The sequence below is a fragment of the Leguminivora glycinivorella genome, chromosome 24 (genome assembly GCF_023078275.1).
Source record: "Leguminivora glycinivorella isolate SPB_JAAS2020 chromosome 24, LegGlyc_1.1, whole genome shotgun sequence".
Lineage (NCBI taxonomy): Eukaryota > Metazoa > Arthropoda > Insecta > Lepidoptera > Tortricidae > Leguminivora > Leguminivora glycinivorella.
The window spans coordinates 7,628,027-7,650,044 of NC_062994.1; the positions used below are offsets into that span (position 1 = coordinate 7,628,027).

At 36.9% G+C, this 22,018-nt stretch overlaps 4 protein-coding genes across 4 annotated transcripts; 2 read left to right on the forward strand and 2 right to left on the reverse strand.

Annotated features, from left to right (window-relative positions):
* Positions 1 to 619: 619 nt before the first annotated feature.
* LOC125238913 lies at positions 620 to 5,390 on the forward strand. The gene is made up of 4 exons (XM_048146405.1): positions 620 to 670; positions 1,615 to 1,807; positions 4,332 to 4,420; positions 5,083 to 5,390. Exons 1-4 carry the CDS (start codon positions 620 to 622, stop codon positions 5,368 to 5,370), a joined length of 621 nt encoding a protein of 206 aa, XP_048002362.1. The 3' UTR covers positions 5,371 to 5,390.
* A 9,387-nt stretch (positions 5,391 to 14,777) lies between these two features.
* LOC125238985 (chorion class CA protein ERA.1-like) lies at positions 14,778 to 15,833 on the reverse strand. The gene is made up of 2 exons (XM_048146486.1): positions 15,786 to 15,833; positions 14,778 to 15,117 (listed from the first exon to the last, which is right to left on the reverse strand). Exons 1-2 carry the CDS (start codon positions 15,831 to 15,833, stop codon positions 14,779 to 14,781), a joined length of 387 nt encoding a protein of 128 aa, XP_048002443.1. The 3' UTR covers position 14,778.
* A 288-nt stretch (positions 15,834 to 16,121) lies between these two features.
* Positions 16,122 to 16,897, forward strand: LOC125238937 (chorion class CB protein M5H4-like). The gene is made up of 2 exons (XM_048146429.1): positions 16,122 to 16,166; positions 16,399 to 16,897. Exon 2 carries the CDS (start codon positions 16,569 to 16,571, stop codon positions 16,842 to 16,844), a length of 276 nt encoding a protein of 91 aa, XP_048002386.1. The 5' UTR covers positions 16,122 to 16,166; positions 16,399 to 16,568; the 3' UTR covers positions 16,845 to 16,897.
* Positions 16,898 to 19,260: 2,363 nt separating this feature from the next.
* LOC125238926 (chorion class CA protein ERA.1-like) lies at positions 19,261 to 21,864 on the reverse strand. The gene is made up of 2 exons (XM_048146418.1): positions 21,801 to 21,864; positions 19,261 to 19,603 (listed from the first exon to the last, which is right to left on the reverse strand). Exons 1-2 carry the CDS (start codon positions 21,846 to 21,848, stop codon positions 19,265 to 19,267), a joined length of 387 nt encoding a protein of 128 aa, XP_048002375.1. The 5' UTR covers positions 21,849 to 21,864; the 3' UTR covers positions 19,261 to 19,264.
* Positions 21,865 to 22,018: the final 154 nt, after the last annotated feature.

Genomic DNA, 22,018 nt, shown 5'->3' on the forward strand with positions numbered 1-22,018 from the left:
GCTAAGCACTCCCGTGCAAATAAAAGAGACACGGCGATATTGATAGCTCACCGCTGGGCGAGTCACTATAAACATCGCCGTGTCTCTTTTATTTACACGGTAGTGATTATCTTTTGTTCGTTTTTATAGCTCATAGTTTACCAGCTCACGGTGGGACCAATGCCATAATGTAGCTAAAGTCCATGGAAGACGATGACTGATTCACATTAAGCGATTCGTCGTTTTGATGGCTATTGCATAAAAATAGTTTGCGAAAGAAAACTATAGTTTTTATCACAAACACGTGCCTATTATATGCACTTTATATACCGTATGTGCACGTATCCCTTCAAAACTGAATAATAAATAATAGTATCCACGGCGTCTGTGTTTTATTTCCCCATTTTCAAATATTGCGTCACTTAAGAGTAAAACTCTATATAATTGGTTTTATCGAAACCATTCAATTAAGAAACTACGTGTTGACACTAAACACAATTTAAGTAATTAATTAGAGTAAAATTTGTGTAATCGGCTACTCATTTTCATAACTGTTTTAGTATATAAGAGTTTCCAAAATTTACCTAAATCATTCATATTACTTTTTTGGTAGTAATATTTTTTATACTATAATATTAAAATGTTTCGATTCGCTGTGTTGGTTTTCAGTGTTCAGGCTTGTCTGATTCAGGTAACTATCAGTGATTTTTTTAAAGTTTAGTATGTAAAATCTATGCAAACTAATAAATTACTAATTTATTTTGTGGGATTTATTAATACGTGTCTTACTAGCATATAAGCATAATAGCATAATATAGGTAGGTACGAATAATGATGTTGTTTTGTAATGTATCTATACCTATGAAAATGTACCTTATCCTTTATTAGGAAATAATTGTGTATTAACCTACTTACGATGCCATGTTCTATTACTACACCAATAATATGAGGGGTAATACTCTGTCCATTTTATTTTATTATTCATTAAAATTACTTGTACTAAGAAATGGAAAAAAAAATTAGATACAACCACGTCCCTCAAATATACAGTACTACTTAATACATGGCCTATACCTATTGACCGTGATATAGACCGTGATTTACCTTTTCGATTTTTATTGAGGTCCCGATATTTCGACGATTCGATTTGTTTTAAATTATCCCGGTCAGTATAAGTCTAATGAAACTAACCGTGAATCATTTAAAACTCTTAAAATTTCTGGGCATTTTTGCGAAAAAAGGTTCAAAAATTTTTTTTCAAAAATAGGTAAATTTAATGTTTTTCTTACTCAGCATCACGAGCCCTTTCGTTCCTACTAGGCAGAAAAAAGCGTCTCAAATTTAATTTTTCCACTTTGTTACCATTTTTCAAACACTAATATATGTCCAGCGGTTACAAAGTTTTTCAGCGGTTACAAATTTTGGGACCATTTTTTTGTCTCTTGTTTTTTATTCTAGATCGAAAAGGCTCATGATTCAGAGTAGGAAAAACATAAAATACCTATTTTTGGTGATTGTTCTCGCGAAAAAGCCCTTCTCAAGTTATTCGAAACGAATTTAAAACAATCTCAGGTAGGTAACTCATACTCGATGTTCTAGACTAAAAAATAATATTTAATATAATGATTTTGGCAGACTGCCATGAGCCAAGTGTGCGGATGCAACCAGTACGGCGGCAAGGGCACCGGACAGGTGGGCGTGTCCGGCGCCGTCGACGCGTGCGGCAACACCTGCGTGCAGGGATCCGTGCCCGTGCTCGGCGCCGTCGACTTCGGCGGATGCGTGCCCGCCTGCGGATCCGTGTCCATCACTGGGCAGTGTGCTTGCGGTGAGCTGTTATACTCTAGAGTTTGACCAATATAATTATGATCCATTGAAATCGTATCAATTAAACTGGACCCCTGGTGTACTATGATCCATTGAAATCGTATCAAAATGAGGTAGTTCTAATTTGTATTATATATTATTAGAGATGAAATAGTAATGTCAAATCCAAGTTTTCCACCTCGAAAGCCCATGGGGTCATAATTAAATTCATGAAAATCCGTAAAATTTTATGACTTTTTCTGACTTTTGTTAAATTTTACCACCAAGAACTTTTTTAACGGCAAAAATGGCTATGAACAATTTGATGTCTACTAAATTGTCGTTATTATGAATATAATTTTGTCTAAGTAAGCCATATATTTACTAAGATACGGCCATTCAAAGTTTTGCACAATTTCGATAAAAGGGAAAAGTAGTTGGAGCTGTTCGGAGGTGTATAATCTTTTTTAATCCATACTGAAGATGAATTCTTACGGAGTCCACAAGGCTTCATTTCTCAACCGAAACTGGAACCACCAACTCCTCAGGTTCTGCTTAAAATGAACAATTTTCTGTACTTACAAAGAAGGTTGTACCAGCAGTCGTCGTTGCGAGAAAGTAAGTGTCAACAGCTCAGCTGTTTGCACCTACTGCAGTGGACAATTTTGCGGTAATGTACCAGGTCTGGTGTGTACCAATGTTGATAAACCACTCGTTGATGATCCACCATCAGATGACGATTTTGACCTTCCTGATCAGTTGACAGAGATATACTACTTCGGTAAGCTTTCTCCTAACGGAGTGCTGTGGATTCGAAGGTCCAGTCTAGTTCATTTATCGTTAACTATGCTTATTTCACCAACTAACCCTACTTCATATTGCGAACCTTTGAGAAGCCGAATCTTCGAAACTAGTTGGCGTACTAAGACCAAATTAGTTTCATTTAATTACAATTGTTGTCCACTTTAAATTGTGTATAGTAACTTTTGCCGTACCATGGGTACTTTGTTGAAAAAAATCACAAATGCTGAAATTTTTTAAGGTTTCTCGTGTATTTAATAATGACCCTATTGGCTTTCGAGGTGGAAAACTTAGATGCCGCATCACTATTGCATATACAACAATATGAAACACCAATTAGAACTACCTCATTTGATGCAAGGCTGAATGTACGATTTCAATGGATCACTATAGTTATGTTAAATAGCGTTACTTACAATTGCATTAATTCGGTTGAATTGGCATTATAAACTCGCGTGACGTTTTTAGTTCAATAAGCATGAAAATGCATACCAGATCAGATTCCATACTTTATTATTTATCCACATTATGATGATGAAATAATACTATGTAAATGGATTAGATCGTGAACATTTTGATAAGGGTTCTTTATCGTAAACATACATTAATTCATTTAAGCATCTTTGTAACCGAAGGTAATTAAATATCATTATGATCGGTTTTGGGCTTATGGCCGCTTATGGGGTTATATTTTTTAATTTCTTAATTCTTGTTTGATGCTCACATACAAGAAATGTTTTTACTATAGTATAACTCTCATATTAAAGTCACGATACTGCTCAAACTGCACTGACTCATTAAAATTTACGCTGACATGACTTATGCGTCACGTTTTTATGTTGACACGCTCCTAGTGTAAATTTTATTAATACCGATTAATATCAACTATTTTCTAATTTTTCCAAAAAAAAACATTTATAAAGTTTAGGAATTTTCCAACGAAGACTCCGATTCTGTCGTAGTATATATCAGCATCATGATTAAAATTTAAAAACTCATTAAACAGTGAGAGAGCTCTAGAAGTGGGAGCGTTCTGTGCCCGACGGGTACGAACCACACCGCGCGCGAACAAAGGTCTACGTCTACGCACCCCGCCCTCCCTGGCGTCTTCCGCACATAGACGCGCCTGGGGCACAAACAGACCAATACGTCCAAGGACAGTTGGATTGTCAACCTTATTATTGAGCAATTGGTAGAAGTGCACCGCTAGTAGTATCTTGCGCCTTAACTGGAGAGTATTTAAGCCCACCATACCAGTCACAAACAGAGAGGGAAAGAGAAACGGATAGTACCCATACTGTCTTTTATAAAGAAATCTTGCAAATTTTCTTTGGATCTTTTCCAACATTATGGTGTACTTTTCTTCATCCGGATCCCACACCGTGGACCCGTATTCCAATATGCTGCGTACGTATGCATTGTATAAAACCTTGGGTACTAATCTGTTTTTAAACTGTGAGCTGACTCTCATTATGAAACCCAAAGTTCGAGTTTATTCGAGAATGTTACGTTTAAAATTAATTCTTTTAAACAAGCTGTGTTTGCAAAACATCTCGCTTGATGCTATTCAAAATCCCATACAAACTGTAATCACATTTTCATATGAAATCTATGTTAGCGGTATCTACAGTGTATACCACTTGCGTCTTTAAAACACTATTTTGAGCCAGCGTATTTCCAGCAGCAATTTTAAAGTGGGGCTCTTTGTGTGTCATAATTTTTCATTGTAAAATTTTGACAAACAGGCTGCGATGGTGATCAGATATTGCCTGCATCCACATATACCAGTATCCCGTCAGCCAGAAGCATCGGCAATGCTGCAGCAGTACAGCAGGTACAATACCTTTCCTTCCCCCCTTTTTCCTTAACTGTTAGCAAATCCACATTTTTTAATAATCATCCGTATTCATATCAATTTAAGTAAGTAAGTAAACACTTTACAAGAATAATATTTTATGCAACAGGCGTTTAAAGGAAGACAAAAACGTCGAGTGGCGTGGGTAACAATTTGAGGCGAAGCCGAAAATTGTTACTAAGACGCCACGAGTATTTTTTGACCGTTGCATACAATACTTTTTCTACGACCATGAACTTAGTTTTTAATAGTTTTCTTGAATAACTTTCGTAAAATTCACACTGTTTCCTTTATTTTGACGCAAAGGTTTGCACTCTCAGCTCAGCTGCCCGAAACCTTCCCGCGCACGCGCGCAGTATCGTTATAACAATGCGTTGCCATGGTTACAGAGCCAAACAATTCGTTTTCAGTTTTTTCGATACTGCGCGCATGCGCTGAAAGCCGGCGGACTCTGGCTTTGGGAACAGACTTTTATGTAGGGTTTTAATGGTCTATGCACGACCCTGTAAATGATGAATAACAGTTCGGGAGTAGAAAAAAGAATAAAACACATATAAAAGTTTCAGTACAAAGGCGAACCCTTTTAGCGATCTCTTCCAGTTCAATCATCAATTAATTTACATATTACATTCATATTACAGAGCTCCATCAGCAGAACTTCAAGCTCAAGTGCCATTAACAGCCAAATTATCACATCAAGCGGCAAAATTTCAAGCCCCAGTGTGAACACTCTAAACTCTTTGTCCGGGGTGTACGGCGGATCCGGATCCGGACAGGTGGCCGCGTCCGGGGAGGTGGTCGCGTCCGGATCCACGTGTGTGGAGGGCGCGGTGCCCGTGCGAGGCTCTGTGGGCTTCAGCGGCTGCTCGCCCACCAGTGGGAGTGTCACTATTAATGCGCAGTGTGCGTGCGGTTGCGATGTAGTTTGAGAGTGAAACGTTTTTGATATTTTTTTTTAAATTATTTGAAATAAAAAGATTGAAATTAAAATAAGTGTTTTTTGTTTCCATTATAATTATTCCCCATGAGACTAAGAACTTTTTTTTTTAATATTTGTTATTAAATACCTAAAAATTTAAAATAGATTCTGGAATTTTATACCTACACAAAAATTGTGTAGAGAAGTTAGGTACCTACTCACAAAAAAAAAAAAACATTTGTGTTTTCTGTGAACAGATTTTCAGATACTTACTGTGGCATTAGCCATAATACCAGACTGAGCCAGTGTAGGTATATCCATAAAACTAAGCTGTGGCTACTTCAGCAAAATTTCAAGCTAAGTATAACCCAATATGGGTTCCCCAAATAAATCCAGGTACCTACATGTTACCCATCTCCCTCATCTGACTCCGTTATTGAATCAGTTTCGAAAATTTTCGCAGGAGACTATACAAAGTAAATTCTGTATATGGCCGATAGTCCACTATCATATGTTTATCATAGAAATATCATAGGCAACATGCCGTCCTTTTTCTTCACGTTGGAGAAAAGAGAGGCATACAGACCTATGATCATATTTCTATGATATTGATAAACTTATGATAGTGAACTATCGACCCAATATCGAACAATTATTATTTACTAGCTTTTTCCCGCGGCTTCACACGCCTTAGAAAGAGACAAAAAGTAGCCCATGTCACTCTCCACCCCTTCAACTGTCTCTACTTAAAAAATCAAGCCAATTCGTCGCTCCGTTTGGCCGTGAAAGACGGACAAACAAACAGACACACACACACTTTCCCATTTATAATATTAGTATGGATTACTATATTGCTTAGGAACATAGACTCTTCTAAGATTAAATAAAAGTCTCAAACGATGTAATTTATTCACGTATTTTTTTTATTAGCCTACTGTAGTGACCCACTGCTGGGCAAAGGCCTCCCCTCGCTTCTTCCACTCAACCCTGTCACGTGCGTAATTCTGCCAGCTTGGATAGAATGCGTTCAAGTCATCCCGTCATCTCTTTTCTTTTACCGAGTGGGACCCATGGAACACCGTAGAGGGTGACCCAGGTCGGGGTTCAGGCAGACCAAAAAAGAGATGGCGGGATGACTTGAACGCATTCACATAATTATTGTCTCACTCAACATTCTGTATATTTATAACATGTAAAATGGTACAATAAAGAATATTTACTTACTTACTTATTGAAATTTAATCTTTATGACCACATCCACATGACCACTGCACACCTTTTCGTTGTCTTCTTGGTCAAGCGTCCAATCAACGAACAGCCGTCCCTTTTGAAACGGGAATGTGGCTAGCAGCGGGAAGTTTGGCATATATATATTCTCCATGTGGTAGGCAGCCTGTAATAAAAGTAAATCAGTAATTGAATCTACTAACTACTGGCCTTAGCGTCTATCTCAGACGATTTAGGGTGCAATATCCGAGATTTCGTATTCGTTTAATATCGTTTCGTCACCGAAAGTCATCGAAAACGATATTCGATTAATATCGTTTTCGATGACTAAAGAGACCTATGCGAGAGCGACATATTTTGCCACATAGCTAACAGGAGGGAAGCTTGCAACCGATTGCGATCTACGCTGGTGATAAAAGGTCTAAAAAATTAAACAACACCGGTCTGTTCTTCCTTAATATTAAATCTAACCTTTGGCATAGCATTAATTTTTTCACTCGTAAACGCACCAAGACGATCTTTGAACATGAAATCGCAAAGCTTCTTATGTCCCTCCACGAAACTGCGGCGATACTCGTTGCTCAAAAACTCGTATGCATACCAGTTTAACTGTAAAGTAAAAAAAATTGCTAATAAGTAAAACTTGTGTCATATCCCCGCAACGTTCAGGACGCCAAAATTTCCAACAAAGACATGTAACTCCGTATAGACGGATAAAGTCTAAGAAAAAAACGTACCTCAAAACCATACAGGAAAAGGTACGGTGGCCAAAATGACCTTTGGGGAACGCTCGGCTAGATGGCGCTAACAAAAATATTTGACATTTTAACACATATCAAGCTAAGAATATGGGCCAAATTGTCAAAACTGAGGTTCAAAAGTTTTAAGCCTGTGTCGAGAGATGGCAGTCTATGCACTGTGATTAAACATTTTACTTTGACAGTAACTCTCTATAATACTCAATCCTCTTTGTTTCGAACCAGTCACTATAGCTCATTATTCAATTTTAGAATCTTTAGCTTCCTATTATCAATTTTCATTGTCTTGTCATGTTGAACGAGTGATATATAGAAATGATCGTGACCATCCTCCTTGCGTTATCCCGGCATTTGCCACGGCTCACGTGAGCCTGTGGTTGGCTTTGACAACTAATATCAAGATTTAGGAGATCATATCGTCACTACTTTTAAAAAACTTGTATCTTCGTCTGTCAATGAAAAGAAAATTGTAGTAAGTATGTATGGAATGCATATAGACTTACTGCGTTTTAACTTTGAGGAACAGCGTGAGAAAGTATGATTTTTATTTAGATAATAATAACTTACTGTTATCATCATCAGACATTATCATTTCAGTCATTAATCGCCTACTGCTGAGCATAGGCCTCCCTTCGTGTACGCCACCCATCCCGGTCCCGGGCTAATCTCATCCAGAAGTGCCCCGCAGTTTTTCAAATGTCGTCCACCCAACGAGCCAACGGATGCCAGGCGCTTCTTACATCCGATAGCGGCCACCATTCGGTCAACATTTTGGTCCACCTGCCATCACTCTGCCTGGCAACATGCCCCGCCGATTGAGTTTGGAAATGACGTCACCCACGTCCCGCACCTTAGGCCGTTTTCACATTATCCGATCCGATATCGGATGTCGGAAGGATTTCAATACAAAAAATCCAAGATGGCGCCTGAAATGTATGGGATATCGGTCCGACATCCGATATCGGATCGGTTAATTTGAAAACGCACTTACTGTTATATTATTACCCATAGGGACCAGAGTTTCTACATGCATGCTGATATATTGTAAAGGGTCCCGCCTGTTGTACCGTCGAGCGCTCGCGTTCAAACTTGATATGTACTTCGGGTTCCAGTAGGTTACCTCGATGTGCTCAAAATCGGCGTAGTAAATCTAAAAATCAGTATAAAATTATAATTTCAGAATTGCAAATAGTGAGTTGAGTGAAAAGTAAGATTAGAGTTAAAGTTACGGATGTAGGTAACAGTTACTGTTTTAAATAATAGTCAATTAACTTCAAGTAAAGTGATAATAAAAATAGGTAGACTAATTTATGATATTTTTCTTCTCACTAGCTCGGAAACACGTGTTTTGTCCTTCAATACCAGCGGGTAAAAACGCATTTTATCCACTAGTGGGTAAAGTAATTTGACCTTGAATAAAGTCAAATTAACTGCTTTAAAATTGATAAAAGTAGGTGAATCTAGTAATAAAGATGATTTACCACCTGTGGAACTACTGGAAGCAGTGATAAACGCATTTTTGCGTTGACTACAACGGAGGAAACTATTCCTCGCTATAATGAGGGGAAAAGTTTTGTGTTACACTCGGGTGCAAATGTATTTTACTTCTCGTGTGTTAAAAAACTCGCAAGTTCAGGATTCTATTCTCGAACCACTCGCTTCGCTCGTGGTTCAACTATAGAATCCTTTCACTTGCTCGTTTTTCAATTCCACACTCGGCGTTAAAATACAACTTTGACCCCTTGTATAACAAATAACTATTATTTCATGAACAACCTATTTCATGTTTCAATAACCCCAAAATTAAAATTTTGAAAAAACCCCCGACCGCGACATAGTGGACCGATTTTCATAAAACATGGCTGAGAACACTCCCGACTAACTCAGCTTTCAAACAAAAAAACTAAATCAAAATCGGTTCATCCGTTCGGGAGCTACGATGCCACAGACAGACACACACACAGACAGACAGACAGACAGACACGTCGTTTTGCGTCGGGGGTTAAGAAAAATGTCACGGGCAAAGGGGTGCTTAAAGAACAAGAAACTGCTCAACGTTCAGTGCCACTATTAGCAATAAAGGGGTTGACAGAAACCTAAATTGCGATGTTTAATTATTAACACTTTAAAATACCTGTTTTTAGCAGCTAAGATAGCAACTACAAAGCACATTATTGTGGCAAACAGCAAAGGGATACCGCGCCTTAACGTTTGTATGGCATGTTTCCCATATGTTGAATATTTCGTACACACCACTATTATCAACAAACATCAATTTTATAATGAGTCCGTTCTCTGTACTAGTATATCAATTTCATTTCATTTTTAAAATTATTCTCATATATGTATAATGATGACATGTTGTATACAGGATATAATTTTAATAAACGGTCATTTTTTTATTACGCCGTGTCTTGCGTGGGCGACGGTCGCGCGACCGTTGCCGTCGCGTCTCATCGCATCGTCTATTTCCATATCGATAAGGTTTGATTTTGTATGTGTCGCAGTAAGATAGATAAAGCCGTTATATAGTTATAACCCTAGGAATATAATTATACGTCGTAACATAGTTAAACGAAAGCGATTAATTGCTATCTTACTAGGAATATAACTATAATACGTTACTAGTTTAGTTATATAGTTATATGACTGGATTCAGTTTAGTGAAATGATTGTAGGCAGGAGTGCAGCGGTGCGGCGGAGGTATAGTTATAACCCTAGGGATATAAGGGAGCGATTCAGAACCATCTTACTAGGAATATAATTATAATACGGTATTTAAAATTGCAAACGAGACTTAATCGCGTATTACTATGTATTAAGTCCCGTTTGCAATTTTAAATATGTGTAAAAATCGTGAAAGTTTAAATCAGTGTTTTATAATACGTATAGCGGGACGATTTGGAATAACAACACCGTCACTGACGTTAGAACAAAGTTTATTTTGTATCGATCCGAACATAGTACACGAGGTTTGGTTACTAAACAAACGAATCCAAGCTATATTAGTTAAAACGTAACAGTGGCCGCACTACACTGCTACAATTATACTACTGAACTTAATCCAGTTATATAACTATATTACTTAACTAGAGACGTATTATAATTATATCCCTAGACTAAGTTTAATCCAGTGATATAATTATATAACTAAACTAGTAACGTATTATAATTATATTCCTAGTAAGATGGTAAGGAATCGCTTTCGTTTAGCTATGTTACGGCATATAATTATATCCCTAGGGTTATAACTATACCTCCGCCGCACCGCCGCACTCCTGCCTACAATCATTTCACTAAACTGAATCCAGTCATATAACTATATGACTAAACTAGTTTAGTATTATAGTTATATTCCTAGTAAGATAGCAATTAATCGCTTTCGTTTAACTATGTTACGACGTATAATTATATTCCTAGGGTTATAACTATATAACGGCTTTATCTATCTTACTGCGACATATGCATCACATCGCCGTCGCGCGACCATCGCGCGACCGTCGCCCACGCAAGCCAATAGTGTCCCATGTTGGGCAAAGGCCTCCCCTTCCTTTCTCCAGTCCTCACGGTTTGATGCCCGCTTTTGCCAGTCGCTGCAAAATGCGTCGAGGTCGTCCCGCCATCTCTTCTTTGGTCGTCCTCTGCCCAGGCTAATTTGCGTCCTACCGTTCCGGTACAGATAAACGGTAATATTTTTCAAAATTTCCATTATTACGAGCAAGCGAGCGGCGGTTTATCAAAGTTAATAACCTAACCACAAAATTAAAATTTTGTAAAAACCCCCGACCGCGACATAGTAGACCGATTTTGTTGAAACATGGCTAAGAACACTCCCGACTAACTCAGCTTTCAGACAAAAAAAACTAAATCTAAATCGGTTCATCCGTTCGGGAGCTACGATTCCACAGACAGACACACACACAGACATGCAGACAAACAGACAAACAGACAGACACGTCCAATTTATAACACCCTGTCGTCGTCTAAACATCGTCCCAATTGCGTGGTCTACTCGCCCTTGCCCATGAAAAAGCCGCCTGACTGAGCGAAGGTGTTTGCGTTGGACGATTTTTGAGACTGAATGAAAGAACTAGGAAAACATCATCCTCCTTGCGTTATCCCGGCATTATCCACGGATTATGGGAGCCCGGGGTCCGCTCTGACAACTAATTCCAAGATTTGGCGTAGGCACCAGTTTCACGAAAGCGACTGCCATCTGACCTTCCAACCCGAAGGGTAACTAGGCATTATTGGAATTAATCCGGTTTCCTCACGATGTTTTCCTTCACCGAAAAGCGACTGGTAAATATCAAATGACATTTCGCACATAAGTTCCGAAAAACTCATTGGTACGAGCCGGGGTTCGAACCCGCGATCTCCGGATCGAAAGTCGCACGCTCTTACCGCTAGGCCACCAGCGCTTTAAAGAACTAGGAAAACATTGAATGAAATAGTACATTACGATACTAGTGCGAAAAAAAGGAAGTTCGAAACGAGTGGCGGTAAATTAAAACACGGCCGAAGGGAGTGTTTTAAATCGACACGAGTTACGAATTTCCTTTTCGCACGTGTATCATACGACGTTTTTCAGTACAGATGACCTTCCGAAGTTTCGACCTGACATGGTGTTTTTTTTACGCACTAGTGCGTGAAGTGGTTCATTATATGTCAAGTCTAAACTTCCTTCCTTCCTTCGAAAATCCTTTTTTTCGCACTTTTTTCTGTTTTTTTTTTATTTTATTGCAAATATTGCCGTTGTTAAAAAAATTGCACCCTGTATAATGTATTTCAATGGTTTGAAAATACCTAAATAAACATTAATTTCCGTTCTACAATGATGTATTTACTTAGAATAGCTACTAACTACCATAGAATAAAATAATGCTATTGACATTATTTTATTATTGCACTAACAATAAATTGCATATTGTGATAAGGTAGATATGAAAATATATTAAATGGTCGTATTAAAATTCATTATATAATTGAATACATTATAATAAACTTACCTAATGTGCCATGACCTATGACATAAACAATAAGTATGAATAGCGAGGACGGAATCTAATAAGCGTACATACATTATACATTACACATTTAAAGCAAAAAGTATATTATTAAGTGTGTTTTTTCCGTAATTTATTATAATTTCATCATTTTGACTGATTATGGTATTGCAATCGGTGTATAAGAGAGGTCAAAAAAGCGAGTGAGAAAGACGCTACGAGTATTTTTCAAATTAGGTAAAAACCATTCCATATAATACTATTTCTACGACCATGTACATAATATGTTGTAGGTTGTTTAATTTAAAATAATAGTACATTACGATACAAGTGCGTAAAAAAGGAAGTTCGAAAAGTTAAGTTATAAGTTATAATAATAATATTATTAGATTCCAATAATTTATATTTGGAATATAGTAAGTAGTTACCTATCTTATATAATGTATCCGGGGTCTAGACATTATACATTTTGCATAAAAAAATAATAACTTTTTTTTTTTAAGATGGCTATGAGCCAGAAGTGTGGCAGCAATCAGGTCTAAAGCTGTAACCAGTACGGCGGCACGCCGGACGGCACGGGCGCGTGCGGCAACACCTGCGTGCAGGGATCCGTGCCCGTGCTCGGCGCCGTCGACTTCGGCGGATGCGTGCCCGCCTGCGGATCCGTATCCATCTGCGGACAGTGCGGATGCGGATGCAACTAGATAAGGATGCTATTGAATAGTGTTTATTTTTTATTAAACGTTCACATCTTAAATGTTTGTTTTGTATACATTTAATTATTCCATGAGATATTAAACAGTCAAGAGGCTTGTACAATCATCAGTGGGCTGTAGACAACCTCCTACGAAAGCTTCCCTATATTACTTCTTATCGTGTGAAGGGATCATAAGTTCTAAACTAAATAATATTTTGCCAATATCTTGTCACCTCCAACCCTCGAGGGGTAGATTTTATAAGGTCTCCTGCAGTGCTCTTAGCTTGTGATTGTTATTATATATATTATTTTGGATATGTGACAATATTAATGAGCCAAGAAGCTTGAAATAAACGAATTTTATTTTATTTTACTTTTATTTTTTTTATTTTTTTTATTAGCTGGACAAAGAGAACATTGCATCATAAATGTTGCGTTATTTGTATATCACTACATTCAGATAGTGCATCACTTTGTCCCGGGTTGATTCCCCATTTTAACTTTTCTATTACTGCCACTATTATCTAGAGGTATTTTATAAACATGCCAACCAATGATGATGATGCCATGTGATAATTAATATACTAAGGGCCACTTGCACTAATGACAATGGAGAGTTAACCCGAGGGCTAACCCTCCACTTTATATGGAATTTGACAGTTGACAGCCCACTAACCCTGAGTTAAGTGGTTGGTGCAAGTGGGCCTTATATTATTTTAAATAGTGGAATCTTCTCAAATAACATTTAAAACATATGTCAAAAGTCACACCTTGGTTTAAGATTCAACTCAGTGTTGCACTCTGTCGGCAAAATATTGAAACAGTACCCCCTAGTAACCGCCTGTATTGACAAAAGTATTATCAGGCGTCCACATAAAACGTGCTTACCACAATAAATACCATGACGTCGATGACCTACAAACACGTAATGTGTGACTTTTACACTTCAACAGGCATTGAGTCATCAGAATGTAGAATTAGTGCAATTCATGATAAACAGTGGAGGTACATACTGTATTGCGATATGTTTTGAATTAACACACTATTTTCCAAGATTATTTACTAGTATGCAAAAAAATACAAACTTAAGAACTGAATCTAAAGTTTAAAATAACTGTAAAAGGTTTTTATAACGCGTGCCAAAAACACAGTGAATACACGTGTTTGAAAATTGAAATGAATGTTTGATATCAATCAACCAATCGTGGCGACTTCTTACCTCCGTGCTCCATCATCAGATCATCCCCATTGATATCCATTATAAATACATATTTTTTAAAGTCAAACGAAGAGTGGGTGAATGTAACCTATATTTTGGCCCAAATTCACTCTATATTGAGTATTGACCCAAAATAACAAATTTAGAAACAACTGAAAACTTAGCAGTGACGTGTAGTGACTGACGATTGTCAAGTAACCGGTGCAAAATATTTTTTACACCTGAAATTAACCCATTTAACCCGATTCTTTTTTTAGTATTTTATAGTGGGTAAATAACAAATTTAATAACAACTGAAAAATATCCCGAAAAATTCGGGGGTAGCAGTTTTGCATTCAGGGTTATCTGGTGCAAAATATTTTTTTACATCTCAACTTAGAATGTAAATTATGACCTTTCAATGTCGGGGGTTATAAAAATTTTTACCTACCAACTTAGCTGATTGTAACATAGGGCAAGCTAATAATGAATAAACATATATCACTGTTATCTTACTTTAATTATTATAAAATTAAGCTTTGCATCCGCATCCGCACTGTCCGGAAATGGACACGGATCCGGAGGCCGGCACGGTGCCGCAGAACTCGACCGTGCCGAGCACGGGCACGGAGCCGACGACGGCGGTCTGGCCGCTGGCGCCGATCTCGCCGGTCACGCCGACCGCGCCGGTGCCCGCGCCGCCGTACTGCGCGCCGTAGCTCTGACTGTAGCCGGGCGCGCTCACGCTGATGCTGGGAGAGCTGTAGCCGATGCTAACGCTGGGAGCATTCAGGCTTACTTTCTCGACTTCGACGAGGCCGGGGGATCCATAGGAGATTTGGTTGCAGCCAAACTGTTGGCTAAAAGCCATCTGCAAAAAAAAAAAAATATTCTCATACTCTGAATTGTAATATGAATAGAGAGGGCTGTTCTAAATGATGTGTTTCAGCAAGCACTGACTATTTTACGTTTATAAACTGAAAAAAATAAAAATAATTTGTTTCATAAAATAATTTGATTTGTTCCCTACATCGGTATTTTACGTTTAGTTTACTTTTTTTTTTAAATAATATTTTACAAAGAAAAGGTTGGGTACTTTACTCAGGTCTAACTTATTTTTATCGAAAGTTTTTAGTAGGTATTCATTACTCTTGATTTACCTATTCATTTATCAGGGACAATATTCAGCAGAAAAATATTCTGTCAAAGAATTACAACGTGTTGTATGTACAGGGTGAAATAAAATAAAAAGGACCGTTCAAACTTTGCATAGTTACTTTTGAGGCATAATGAACAACTTTTATTATGGGGCCAATACTGAAATCGCGAAAAAAAATCTGGTTGTTGCATATAAATGAGCAGTCGCATCATGATAGTCGAAATGTATGAAATTGAAACAGCCAAATTTGTTTTTGGGATTTCAGCATTGGTAAAAGCTGAGTAAAAGTGGTTTTCTGACCCCAAAAGTCACTATTCAAAATTTGAAGGGTCCTTTTTATTTCACCGTGTATGTATGACTTTTGAGTTTTAAATCTTTACCTGAATGAGGCAAGCCTGAGCGAAGACGACGACAGCAAAGCGAGACATCGTGTAATGTGTTACTTATCCTTGTCAAAAGAAATGTAATGATTTAACCAACTTATTTAGCATATTTATACAAACCTTTTCATGCAACATTAGGAAATTAGGTTAATGATAAAGAAAACTATGTTGCCTTTCTCTAGTGAAAGGTGATAATGCACGTATTATAATTTGCTAACAACTTTTTACAAAAAATAGTGTTTGCGTAGTTAAGCAATAGATAAGAAGGGTTAAATAAAAGTAGGTAACAGAATCATTTAGTCACAGTTACTTTTACCGAATTAAAAAATGGCGTTCAAGGCTGTAGTCTTCTGTGCTTTTGCAGTTTTTATTCAGCAGGTACGGTAAATCCTATTTTGTCTTGTTTTTCTTGACAGAGTAGGTAGGTTTTCGTTTGTTTGTTTACAAAAAATCGTATTCCGATGTTGTCTTTTAAAAAAATATTCGAAGTCATTCAGTTTTAAAATTAAAATATAGCTAACTAGCAGATCAATCTGTCAATGAGTAATATATTTTACGTGTTTTTAAATTCAAACTCATTTTAATTTTTTTGCATGTTTTTTGTTGACAGTCTTTGCTAACCCTTATCTCTCAAGAGCGAGCTGCGGCTGCAACTCCGGCAAAGTACTTGTCAAAGAAATCGAAAAAATCGAAGAGATATCTTACAAACCGATAGGTATTGCCTCAAATAGCTATTCGAGCAACTGCGTGTCCATCGAAATCCCTACCAGCGGAGGCGCTATGGCTATTACCAGTCTCGGTCCCATCGCGCCGTCCGGCATCGCCGTGGCCACCGAGCTGGGCCTGGCGGGAGACCTGGAGCTGTCCGGCGAGCTGCCGTACCTGAGCGCTGTGGAGTTCCAGGGCCAGTTCGACACCAGCGGCGCCGCGGGCGTGGCGTACGGCTGTGGGGACTGCATCGCCATCACGCAGGAGATCGGCAACCCGACCGGCGTCAACGCCAATATCAACTCTGGCTCCAAAGTCGTCAGCGTCTGTGGTTGTGGCAAATACTAAAGAAAAATTGTGTAGATAGTCTTATTAAATTAAAAGTTATACCTACATACGAATTTCTTGTTATTATTTTATTTTCTTGAACTCCATTGCTTCGCAAGGCTTTTTGTATCTGGCATCTATAGTCTTGGTGATGTGCAAAGACAAAACAATAAAAAATCACCATTCGATTCTGTGCGGGCTCGCAGTTCAAACCTGACCTATTTTGAAAGACATTTGTTTTTTTGTGATCATTCGCTGTTTGTTTCGCTGTGTTAATTACCTCGATGAAGTAAATTATGGCGTTTAGTAATTCTGTCAATTAAAGTACTTTTACTAGTATATGAATGAGAGATGACGTAATTATAGTTATTCGTTGAATTATGCACTAGTTCTAAGAAAGAGAAATTGAAAAAATTTAATCATTTTACTAAAATTAAAATACAATACAATACAATAATTTTATTTCGGAAATTAACTTTTCGATGAATTGTTGATCAAAACTTTGTCGGTGAAACAACCCATATTGTTTAATTGAGACACATAAAATTCGACCTTTGTTAATATAACATTATTAACTGGTACTATCCCCATAAATACGTGGTCTAAATCGTTCGGGTTATAGATGTCTACAATGTTTATGGGATACATTATAAATGTATTGAACTTTTTACCGTATGGCAACAGTGAAAGAGATGTTATGCTCAAATGTTGATAGTTTTGAAAGCTCTAATGAGAGTTGAAAAAAACAGCAATAAATAAAAAAGTCACAGGTACAAATAAACAAATAAAGGTGTAAGTAATATGTATCATATTATGTATGTATGTGTGTGACCGATATTTTGAACGCGTGATCTCTGACTTGAAGTTCATACGATTGTGGCCGAAGCTTTACCAGGCTTAACACACAAGCGTAAGGGAAGAGTTGTAACTCCATACATCAGTAAATGCGGGTTATTTATATAGGCATAGTTAAGTGACATCTAGAGACAATCACGCATCAAATAGCGACAGCGAAAATAGAGTACTGATTAATAAAAAATGGTGAGTATTAGAATTTCGTTCGTCGTGACATTTATTGACAAGTAGCAGTACTGATAAATTACGCTAGTTAACGCGTGATTGTCGCTAGATGTCACTTTACTATGCCTATACAAATAACCCGTATTTACTGATGTATGGAGTTACAACTCTTTCCTTACTTATGCCTCAAAGACACAAGTAGTTCTAAATTAGTCTACACATAAACTTCGTTCGAGCTACACTTCAACGATTATGTTCATAAATAAACAGTTTACATAAATTTACAATCAATAGCCGCCTTTACACAATCGCTCTATCGAAAGAGCGTGTCTGTAGAGTCTAATCGTGCGCGATAGACCGCGTTATTATTGTTATTAATAGTATCGGTTTATAAAGAGCAAGTAGGTAATATTCAACCACCAATTCTTTAGACCACGAGCCATCTTACGCGCGCGAATGTCGTACGTGTAAAGACAACTTCAGCCACGCGATTGCGCGCCCGCGTGGCAGACGCAATCGCGCGTTCTGTCCCTTCCTCTCCCGCCACCTTTGAACGCGCATTCTTTCACACGCGATTGCTGTATCACGCGCGATAGAGCGTCTGTGTAAAGGCGGCTATTGTCAAATGGTTGAAGAGAAAAACGTGAGATAGGTGAATGTGATGACAAGACTACTCTTTTCGATAATTGTCAAATCGCGTACCTAAAATAAAGACTTCATGTTTTTGAACTTCCACCTACCACGTGTTTACATAAAATTGTAAAACGTTATTGATATGTTATTTTTACAGGCTTATAAAAATTGAAATATTTTATTTTCATCTCGTTAAATAATTTTGATTAATATGAGTACCTAAGGTACTAATAAATATCTAAATATTTATGACTTTCAGTTGCATATATATTTTTGTAAGATTTGCTTAGAAATATATGTCCATAGCGGTCTCGAACCCGAGTACCTTCTTATACTTATTTTGCAAGTCGTAATACTACCTTACCCAAAATTTTGAATTAAATTTAGTTATGGTTATCTACTCAAAGGTATAATTTATTTGTTATCTTACTATATATATACTATTATTACTAGTACATATTACATATTACAACTACAGATAAATCATTCTAAAACTAAGAGGTACCAGCAAAGATCTGCCTTTAAGTAAGGCGTGTGGCAAATTGGCAATATCTGTACTCATTTTACTTTTATTTCTCATATAATTATTTTTTAAAGTCATACCAAGCTTATAGTACTAGTTGGCAGTGACTTTGCAAATTATTTTAAACCTCAAACATTCATAAAAATGACGAAATTCACTTAACCTTCACTTTACGCACATTAGGCAAGATCTACTAAAATCGATTAGAGTAATAATAAACAAACATGTCACTGTTATAATTTATTACTTTAATATTTTTACAAAATTAAGCTTTGCATCCGCATCCGCACTGTCCGGAAATGGACACGGAGCCACACGCGGGCACGGTGCCGCAGAACTCGACCGTGCCGAGCACGGGCACGGAGCCGACGACGGCGGTCTGGCCGCTCGCGCCGATCTCGCCGGTCACGCCGACCGCGCCGGTGCCCGCGCCGCCGTACTGCGCGCCGTAGCTCTGACTGTAGCCGGGCGCGCTCACGCTGATGCTGGGTGAACTGTAGCCGATGCTGACGCTGGGAGCACTGAGACATACTTTCTCGACTTCGACGAGGCCGGGGGATCCGTAGGAGATTTGGTTGCAGCCAAACTGTTGGCTCAAAGCCATCTGCAAAAAAATTAAATTCTCAGTCTCCGAAAGGACCCCGTCGTAAATGATACCTACGCTCCAGCAAGCACTAGATTATTTAAAAATTATCATACTTTACGTACTGGTGTCGTAATGTGCTTTTAGGTTTAGTTATCTAATAAGATTTGTTTTTTTTGTAATACTTCTACAATAAATAATTATTTTAAAACCCAAAATTGTTAGTTAATATTTCCTTCAAGACACACAAGAAGTTAATATTTTAAACATATCATGTTTTTTTTTAACAAATAACATGTTTCGTTTTGAAATTAGAGCAGCATGTCATGTTTAACACGGACGAAGGGCATCATTTCATAATTATGCTATTGTTGCATTTTAATTATTTCACTTCACTTCTGTCCATTACTTTTAAATAGGTGATATCATTTGTACATAAAAAAGTGATCAGTTACTTATTTTCAACGAAAATTGTTATTATTTCCTTACTTTATCCTATCTACTAAAACTGGGACTTGAACATCATTATAATATTACTAAGGCAAGTAAAGCAAAAATCCTGCCGGTACATTTGGGAGACACTGGAACTCTTTACATAATAGGTTCTATTATATAGGCGTGGTGTTTAATTTAATGTAAATATCGAAATAGATTTAATAATTTAAATTTTTATGTTTTTTGACTTTTATTACTTATGTTATTTAATGTCTGAATTAGGGTTGCCAATCGTACTCGTACTATATAATATAGTACTGTACTATATTTTGGCCCAGCGTACTATATTCTATATGAAGCATATATAGTACGCAAAAGTACTATATTTTTGGGGTCCATGCCAGTGGCGAATTTACACTAGGGCCAAACCGCCAGGAGCGGCGTTTTGATAATGAAAAAAATTTCGCGCTCGCTCCGCTCGCGCTTTTATTCATATTTGACCTTCACTGTACATTTTATTACTTCGTTCTGACCTGCAAATATTGCAGTTACGTATAAAGCCACCGTTGTTTGCAAACATTTGTATTTTTTCCATGATATATTAAATAACGACATTTCTTAAGGGGATTCTCTACTACGATGAGCTTCGATTTCAATCCATTGGTATTATGAATATTACGATAGTTTCTAAAGCCTATCATATTTACAGAATCGTCTTTAAACAAACTAGCATCCCATGATTAGGTACCTACTTCACAGCTTATTGATTCTGTGATATTTAGCATCAAAGTTGAACTATTTTAGGACCGAAACTGGTTCTTTGGTCAAAATTTTTGCCTTAATTAGTTTAAAATTAAATTCGCTTTTGCATTTTTATAAAAGTCTAGATTTCATTGAAGTAAAAATGTTTTTAAAACAATGTCAAATTTCATAAAAAATATAAGTACTCATAATATGGGTATTTTTTTCAAATATGGGTCTTGTGAAAAAAGTAAGTAGGTAACTATTGAAATTAAAATAATATTAATAGGTACGTAAGTAAAAATTGCATACCTGTCAATAAAATTAGAAAGTGATAGAAGACTCAATATTGCATATTTTTCGAAATACGCCATATATATTGTTGGTGTTCAATAAAACATTTGGTACATTACATACAATAAATAACTAGTTATATATTATGCTAAGTAAAACATGCGACAACATGAAAATTTGCTTTTTTAAAAAAGGCCAAATGTTAAGTTGGTAAATGTGAGCTTGGCAAATAAAACAATAAGTTGGGAAATGAACATTCGGCGGAATAAAATTGCGCGAAACGTGAGTTGGGAAGTGATATTCGGCCATATAACTTTCGACGATACTTAAATAAGAGAACCAATGCAACACAAAACTTCTCAAAAATCGATGAAAACCGAATGGAGCCCCTTAGAGTGGACAGAAAGAACGATCTCTACGACTTGGTTATCGATTATGTGTACCGTACTATATTTTATTTCGGTGTACTATATTTTTTTGATGGAATTTTTTAAAATACTATATTTTCCTAAAAAAAAGTTGGCAACCCTAGTCTGAATCCTATCTTTATTTATATTTTAAATAAATAAAGATAGGATTTTTAATGTTTTTATAGACGACCTTTTAATGTTTGAATTCTGTGATTTTATGTTTATTGGAATGTATATATCTATGGGTCATTTGCCTGAAATAAAATTTTTGAATGGAATTGAAAAATATGTCTTAAAAGAAGGTATAATGTGTTGTATTTATGATTGCAAGTTTTTACCTGAATGAGACAAGCCTGAGCCAGAACGACGATAGCAAAGCGAGACATCGTGAAATGTGTTACTTTTTCTTGTCAAAAGAAATGTAATGATTTTACTAACTTATTTACCATATTTATACAAAAACATTTCATAAAGCATTAGGAAATTAGGTTAATTATAAAGAAATCTATGTTGCCTTTCTCTAGTGAAAGGTGATAATGCACGTAACATAAATTGA

Coding starts and splice junctions, on each gene's coding strand:
- LOC125238913 (XM_048146405.1), top strand. CDS start 620: ATGTTTCGATTCGCTGTGTTGGTTTTCAGTGTTCAGGCTTGTCTGATT. Junction 671..1,614: donor TTCAGGCTTGTCTGATTCAG/GTAACTATCAGT, acceptor TGATTTTGGCAG/ACTGCCATGAGCCAAGTGTG. Junction 1,808..4,331: donor CACTGGGCAGTGTGCTTGCG/GTGAGCTGTTAT, acceptor TTTGACAAACAG/GCTGCGATGGTGATCAGATA.
- LOC125238985 (XM_048146486.1), bottom strand. CDS start 15,833: ATGTCTCGCTTTGCTGTCGTCGTCTTCGCTCAGGCTTGCCTCATTCAG. Junction 15,118..15,785: donor CTCAGGCTTGCCTCATTCAG/GTAAAGATTTAA, acceptor TTTTTTTTGCAG/ATGGCTTTTAGCCAACAGTT.
- LOC125238937 (XM_048146429.1), top strand. CDS start 16,569: ATGGCTATTACCAGTCTCGGTCCCATCGCGCCGTCCGGCATCGCCGTG.
- LOC125238926 (XM_048146418.1), bottom strand. CDS start 21,848: ATGTCTCGCTTTGCTATCGTCGTTCTGGCTCAGGCTTGTCTCATTCAG. Junction 19,604..21,800: donor CTCAGGCTTGTCTCATTCAG/GTAAAAACTTGC, acceptor ATTTTTTTGCAG/ATGGCTTTGAGCCAACAGTT.